The sequence below is a fragment of the Cynara cardunculus genome, assembly GCF_001531365.2.
Source record: "Cynara cardunculus var. scolymus isolate 2C chromosome LG 13, CcrdV1, whole genome shotgun sequence".
NCBI classification, from domain to species: Eukaryota; Viridiplantae; Streptophyta; class Magnoliopsida; order Asterales; family Asteraceae; genus Cynara; species Cynara cardunculus.
Genome location: NC_037540.1, coordinates 12,955,304 through 12,963,737, shown reverse-complemented (window position 1 = coordinate 12,963,737; position 8,434 = coordinate 12,955,304). Strand labels below are relative to the sequence as shown.

Here is an 8,434-nt window from a genome sequence, read left to right as displayed (position 1 = left end):
CAATGCAGCGGGAGCCGTGAATTTTAACGATTTTGAAGTTTCAATGGTTTTGTTAGAGAAAATTTAACGATGATATAAGTTACATTTGGTCTTTACATAATACAATTGGAATAAATAAGAGTTATGGTTCTAATTACAGTCTATCGATATGACAATTTAAAATGTAATATATTTAAAATCCAACATATTTAAACGACACCACAAATGTGTTTGATTTACACCAAGAGCAAAGAATCAAGAGATTGAGAGCGAGACTGAGAGTTCTAAAGCAATTGAATGAAAGATGAATGAAAGAACTTTTAATATTGATTTAGAGGCCGTTTACCAAACGTTTACTCGGGTAAGCGTTTACCAAGTCACATTACCTTACAGGATGAATATGGTAAAGACCAACAATCTTACATGATAAGAGTGAGACAAGGACCAAGAGTCTTATCCGGTAAGTGAAGGCGACAATTCTTACCATAGTAAGCACTTACTGGGTAAATTGTTGCATTCGATATCATTTTGGTGAACTAAAATCTTACCGAGTAAGAAATTAATAATGTTAAATTTTATTGATAAACACTTATCTACGACGCCTTAATCTGATTTGATTTATAATTTTCTGTTTTTAACATAAATCCTGAAAAAAAAATTGGAACTAAAAAAAGGAAACAATTAAGGTGTTTTGTCCGTTGTGTGATTGAGTCCCAAGAAGAAGAGATAGGTATGGCGGAAACCAGAAACCTGGGAAATCTCATCTTCCTACGTGTCGTAACAACAGCTTCTCCACAAACCGCCATCACTAACGTGGCCATCTCCTCCATCGCCTCATCATCGATCCAATTTCCTCCCATGGCTCTTATAAATGAATTCGGTTTTTCAACAATCACGTATAGAAAGCAATAAAATTCAATCAATAGAAGCTTGTTGAATTGAAGAGATCGATGTCGTCGGAACAGCAAAGGAAGGAATTAGACGATCGAGCGAGAAGAGGGGAGACAGTGGTACCTGGCGGCACCGGCGGGAAAAGCCTCGAGGCTCAACAACACCTTGCTGAAGGTAAATATAACACTCGTCATTGAACAGCTTAATATCCTATACAATGAATCAATACAAATACAGCATTGTGTACAAGAAATTGTTGAGATTTTGAGAATTGAATTGAAGTGATTTGAGATTGTTGTATGATTGAAAGGGAGAAGCAGAGGAGGGCAGACAAGAAGGGATCAGTTGGGAGCAGAAGGGTACCAGGAGATGGGGCGAAAGGGTGGTCTGAGCACCGGCGATCAAACCGGCGGTGGACGTGGTAAGACCGATGAGGGAATCGACGTTGATGAGTCCACGGGATGAGCCGAGGTGCCTGCGTTTTGTTGTAATAAAATGAAACAGCATCAGGAGTGTGTGGTTTAGTTTAGTAATGGGTTCGTTTTTATAAGAAAAGAAAAAATGAATGAAGGTGAATTTGGCGTTCATTTCACCATATTCCAAACTTTTTTCATATATGTATATAAATCTATACTTATATTACAAAGTATTTGATAAAAAAATTTAAAAACTATTTTTTATGTATAAAGTATTGTATATTAATTTACATTACTTAAAATTCAAGATTATGAGTAAATTATGTATATGTACAACTTATTAAAGCTTAATGTTTGAATTCGTATAACTAACTACGGATAAATATAATCAAATAGAAGATAAAAATTTCATTTTAAAATATAAAAAATCTAAAATATAATTATTCTTTGAGTTCTAATAAAAAAAAATTATATTATTAAATCAAATATAAATTATTTTGTTATTAAACCTCAATTGAGTTCTAATAAAAAAATTATATTATTAAATCAAATATAAGGCTTTTAGATGTTGCCTTAGGGGCCGTTTACTAAACGCTTATCCGGTAAGTACTTACCGGGTAATTTTTTTTACCGGATAAACATGGCAAGGGCCAATAATCTTACCCTGTAAGAACGATGATAAGTATGAAGAGTTTTACCCGGTAAATGAAGGGGACGACTCTTACCTGGGTAAGCGTTTACCAGGTAAATTGTTGTATATGATACGTTTTGATGTACTACAATCTTACCCAATAAAATAAATTATAGTGTTGACTCTTAACATTGAAGCATTTATTGGGTAAACATTTAGGTAAACGGTTCCTTGAAGTTATCGACGAAAACGTAACAAACTAGAAACAAATTTTCAGAATTTCAAATGAAACTTAGTTTTTTATCAAACAAAATATCTAAAACTCATCTTTAAGCAAAAACTAGAAACATGAATCTGAAAGCTTTTCCATGCATCAAATGCTCCAATGAACACAATGTAAAGATAATGTAAACAAATCTGTATATATATATATATATATATATATATGGGTATCGCAATAATATCGTTTGTAGGTATCACAATGTGTATCTTGTGTTCACATAAAGTCCATCGGAATAAGGTTCGTCAAATAAGATTCGTCGGAGAAAGGAAAGAGTAGAGATGAGAGAGGATATTTATAAAATCTCTAAAATGTCCTTAATTAATTTTTTAAGTTAAAATTAACAAAATTATTAATTTAATCTTTGATTTGTGATTGATATTAAATCTTACGGTTATCATAAACAAAACAGTTTTCATACATACATACATACATACATACATATATATTGGTGGAGGTTCAAACGAGAACATCTTCATTTTACGAGAATACGAGAACATCCTTATCACATGTGATAATACACTTGAGGAGACTTGGTGGTGTATGGATGTTGTGCCTTGCAACTTAGGTTGTATCAGAGGTTGTATGAGTCTATGATTTAGTATCACATGTGATGGTCTTGATGGATTATAGTATCACATTAATAATACATTTATCATATGTGATAGTACATGTGAAGGAGCTTAATGGTGTAAGGACGACTTGGCTTACAACCTATATCGTGTCAAAAGTCATTCACGCCTCTGATTTAGTATCACATGTATATCATATGTAATCGAATAATAGTATCACATGTGATTGTTTATGATAAAACGGTGTTCTCGCATTCTCATAAAATGAAGATGTTCTCGTTTGAACGTTTCCTTATATATATACTAGAAGAGTACTCACGCAATGCAGCGAAACACATCTCGGTTTTAATGTTATATTTYATTATTTGTCTCTGTCGATGTTATAATACGATTTTATGTGTTTTTAAGAAGACATTAATGATTTTATTTCTAAATAAAATATAAATATGAAGATATCATAAAATTTTGAAAAAAAAAAATATATCAATGTGAATATCAAATCAACTATTTAAAAGTTTTCATTTTTATGTAATTTCTTTAATTTATTTATTTTTATTATAATTTAATTTAAGTTTAATAATGAAATAATTTATTTTTTGTTTAATAATATAAACATTTTAATAGATAATAATTAAGTATTCTGTTAGAACTCAATGATTATCCTAATCATATTTTGGATTTTTTATATTTAAAATGATATGTTTATCATGTATTTGATTATGTTTATCTACAGTTAGTTACACGAATTCAGATATGGAGTTTTAATAAGTTGTACTTACGCACAATCTACTTGCAATCTTGAGTTTTAAGTAATATGAATTAATAAACAGTACTTTACGCATAAAAAGTGGTTTTTAAGAGTTCTTGTCAAATGCTTTATAATATAGTATAGATATGTGTATGTGTGTATGTAAAAATATTGTTCTTTTTTTTACTTTTTTTTATAGAAAAAGACAAAATAATAAGCAAAAGATTAAAATGACCCTTAATTGAACGGAGTTAATGGAAACGTTAATCAGAAGAATGTATGAACAAAACAAATTGAATACCACAAGAACCAAATCTATAATAAACATACTATAGGGACTATCGTTAAAAAAATCAAACCACATAAACCAAATCCACAATTCACTCTTGAAAAATATACTGAGGTAACTAAAATAATCAAACCCTAAAATATATCGAGGTAACTAAAATATGCATCAAACACATTCACCAATATAAAAACAGATAAAAACCATAAAAATAACTGAAAAAAATATCAAGGTAATTATAGGTAAAACAATAACTAAACTCTACAACTTGTGACTTTTCGATGGCTTACAAAAAATTCACATCTAGGTAGATTTAGGGTCTGCTTGGTAACAACTTAATAAACTGTATATAGCGGATATGACTGATTCGTACAACCATGCCTATGTGTTCGGTAAGAGCGTAATCGCTCAAACAAGGTCTATTTGTACAAGAACCTGTTAGATACTTCTTTTAAGTTCACTAATTAGCATATTTCAAGCATATACAAATGATGTGTAAACATAAACACATAAAGATCCTACTTCCAAGTGGAACTCAATGGGTGTCTTACATTTGGTTCCTATAAAAGGTGTAAAAGGCCAACAAAAGGTAGCTTAAGGAAACAAAAGAAAATGAGCTAGAAGAACAGATGGGCAAGACTCTCCCAAGTCCCATGGACTGGGCCTTTAACCTGGTCCCTGTAACCGTTCCCAGAAAAAGCCTTGTTGTATAGGTCCTTTTGGATTTAACCGGTTGGGCTGACCGGTCCCTAACCAATCCAGTTCAGTCCTTTCATAACCAGTTACGAAGTCGAGCCATATTTGGTTAAGTTGGAATGGTCTGGAGCAGTTATGTTTGCCCATTCTTCAATCTAGTGGGTTTTTACACGTAATTTTTATGCAAAAAGAATAACTCGGTTAATATGAGTCTATATTTCTGTTTCAATTCAGAATCTAATTGTGATGCAGTTGAATGAGCAGAGGTATTTCATATCTCGAATAGCTGCATTTCATAGAGTTTATGCTAAATCCGTATCCATATTATTGAAAAAAAAAACGTATTAGCATGAAACAGACTTATGCTCGAATAGGCATGGCAAAGGAAGCTACAGATGTTGCATCACAAACTAAAGACGACGAGTTGCTGGGCCGCCTCAGAAACACTTTACAACAGAATTCAGCAGCTTCATCCATTTTTTATACTCTCAGAGATAAACTATCCTTCCCGAGCGTTTCTTAGTGTTCCTATGGGCTGCTATTTTCTTTCTCGTGGGTGATCACATCGTCGATATAATAAGTAGTCTTGATGTAAAAAAATTTGTTGTATAGACAAATTTAATGTAAGTTGAGAGCTTTCTCTTTGAGTGTGATTTTGAAAGTTTGGTGTTTCTAATTTATGTTTGGGGTTAGTAAATCATTTAACAGAAGGAATTGGTTTTAGATTTTATTCTGATTTCCTTGAAGAGTTCTTAGATTAAATCCTTGTGATACATTAAAGAGTTTGTATTGAGTGGAGTCGATGTTTGTTGCCTTTGATCTTGATTCCAACTAAGTTTTGAATTCGGACCGGAATCGGTTACATTTTGACCTATAAATAGGGGTTGATTAAGGGTCACTTTATAACCGGTTGTTCCTTATCTATGCTACCTTATAAACCAAATTTTATAAAAGTCTTAAAAACAATCTTAAATTCGATTGGTAACAAGTTGTCTATGATTATTGTATGCATTTGTATTCAAATCAATGAACTCACGTTGCATTCCTGGCCAAATTTAACTGTTGTCAATGAACTCACTTTGTAGTGGAATATATTTATTTAACAAATTTTGTTATATAAAAATATTGAAGATTTAGGGAAAAATTACATGTGATGGCTTGTTGTTGTTTTGAATTAGGAATTAGGCAAAATCTGTTTAAGAATTGAATTAAATAAGTTGAATTTTAAGACATCACTTTTTGGCTTTTGATGCTCCCAAATGCTAACTACGATATCTGAAGTTGCAATTTGTTTGGTGATGCATTTGATCTTGAAAAGTTATCATTTAATAAAATCTCAAATCCCCCGATTTCAAATCTTTCAATAAAATATCTCTAAAAACCATTCCATCAAACCAAATGGACCATTAGTGTTTCCTTTTGTCATTCAACAAACTTTTAATGACAAGGTTGATCTTGATCAGTTTTTAAAACAATATGTTGAGACATGCCATCAAATATAAAAGGGTATAGAATTAAGTCTCATTTGAAAAAAATACTCCAAATATAGTTTGGGTACACATTTTTTTTTTTGTAAAATTAGGCTATGTATGATCTAATTTTCAATCATTATGAATAAAAATTGACTTGGAATGGGAAGGGTTATTTATAAAAATAACCGGTTTACACAACCTTTTGCCACAAAATAACCACATTTTATAGGTTTTGCCAAAATAATCACCCGGATCGCCCCCGTACACAATGGGGGCGATCCCGGGTAAAAAAAAAATTCCTCAAAAGTCGAGATTACTGTTCACCTCTTTGACCGTGTTTGACCTCGCCCCTCGTACAGTACGGTCAACGAGGTGAACAGTAATCTCGACTTTTGAGGATTTTTTTTTACCCGGGATCGCCCCCATTGTGTACGGGGGCGATCCGGGTGGTTATTTTGGCAAAACCTCTAAAATATGGTTATTTTGTGGCAAAAGGTTGTGTAAACCGGTTATTTTTATAAATAACTCGAATGGGAATGACCCAAAATCCAAAAAGATGATTTAAATCACCACTCCTTTAATGTTTGTAACTTTTTTTTGGATATCTTGCCTTAGAAAGGATTTGTGAAAAAGAGATCATATTCTTTCCACCTATAACTACAATTACAAAGAGGTTTGTTATTATACACATTCAACAAAAAGATTTATTTTTGTATGAATGATTGCAGAAGCTACTAACACCAATACTTTACATAAATGGTTATTTGAATCTACTGTAAGTACAAATGTTGTATACTTTATCTTGAAAGAATTTGATATTTCGCAATTGAATAAATTTTAATGAACTTTTACATCTCGTCGCATTGTGCGGGTATACAACTAGTATTTTATTATTTAGATATTTTACATATTATTTAATAAATATATTTCATAATTATAAATTTTCTAAATTATTCATTAATATAGTAATATTAATAAAATTAGTAAAACACAATTTATAACGCTAACATTTTTTTTTAAATATGTATTATTGAAAAAAGAAAATACGAATTATCACCTTTTTTCTACCAAAAAAATACTATCTTTTAAAGAATATATTATACTTGTTTAAAAAAAATTACTTAACATATAAATATATTAAAGAAACTAGTTTTTTTTTTTTTTTTTGAAATATTCATTAATATAACAATATTAAAAAAATTGTATATCACATCACTATCATCTTAAAAAAAACTTTAAAATATATGTTTAATTAAAAAAATAAAATACAAAGTGTTACATTTTTTACAAAGTATATCTCAAAAATAATATATCGTATTCACTTAAAAAAATATTTTACTCTACAATATTTAATTTGCATGTGATTTAATAAGAAAAAGTAAAAAAAAATTCAAATGTTTTTTTAGATCGTAACAATGAAAAAAGAAAATCATTAAAAATAATTTGAAACATGTTTTTTTTAGTCATGTCATCAAAATGATATGTCATTCACATACCTTATTAAAACCAAAGAAGCAAAAAAGATAACAGGTTACTCATTGCAAAAGAGCAAAAAAAAAGTACGATATCTAATAAAAATAATTTAAAAATAAATTATAATAATAATAATAATAATAATAGATTACCATTTCATTCATTTAACTCATATAATAATACAATCTGGAAAAAAAACATTTTTCTAGGCACACCAAAATAAATAAACACATGAAAAACTTAAAAAGTGATTGAAAAAAAATTTCGAGGCAAGAACAGCTTTTGACTTTTCAATAGTTTACAAAAATATGCATTTAGCTGGTTCATCAAAATAAGCTTATAAAAGTATGTTAATAACTTACCGATAATAAATACTTTTGAAAGTTTGAATAAACAACTTAATTGATGTCAAATATGTAATAATTTTTTTTTGAAGAAGTTAAATCATTCTAACTTATGATAAGTTGATAAACACTTCTGTAGAAAAAAAGAATACTTGTTTCAAATAAGCAATCTCAAATACCCTATAAGAAAAAGAGATAAAAAGACGGGAAATTTATAAAAATAACCGGTTTACACAACCATTTGCCACAAAATAACCACATTTTACAAGCTTTACCGGAATGACCACACGGATCACCCTCGGGGGCGATCCGTACACTACGAGGGCGATCCGTACACTATGGGGGCGATCCCCCCATTAAGTCTTAAAAAAAATTCCTCAAAAGTCGAGATTACTGTTCATTATCTCGTTGACCGTGTTTGACGTCGCCCACGGGGCGATCCGTACTGTACGGGGGGCGATCCGGGTTTTTTTTGTTGGTATTTTTAATAAAACTGATACGCCATTAAAGTTGTATTTTTTTAACTTTTTTATAACCAAATTTCATGGGTAAAGGTTTAAACATAAACCTTTATAATTATGGAGAAACAAAAATTATTTTTATTTATTTTGGGTTTCGTAAATCAGATATAATATCTGATTGACGA

General features: G+C 30.3%; 1 protein-coding gene across 1 annotated transcript; it reads left to right on the top strand.

Annotated features, from left to right (window-relative positions):
• Nucleotides 1-618: 618 nt before the first annotated feature.
• On the top strand, nt 619-1,510 carry LOC112525826 (em-like protein GEA6). Its single transcript, XM_025136108.1, has 2 exons — nt 619-1,044; nt 1,181-1,510. The coding sequence occupies exons 1-2, from the start codon at nt 930-932 to the stop codon at nt 1,333-1,335; spliced, it is 270 nt and encodes an 89-aa protein (XP_024991876.1). The 5' UTR covers nt 619-929; the 3' UTR covers nt 1,336-1,510.
• The last annotated feature ends 6,924 nt before the right edge of the window (nt 1,511-8,434 follow it).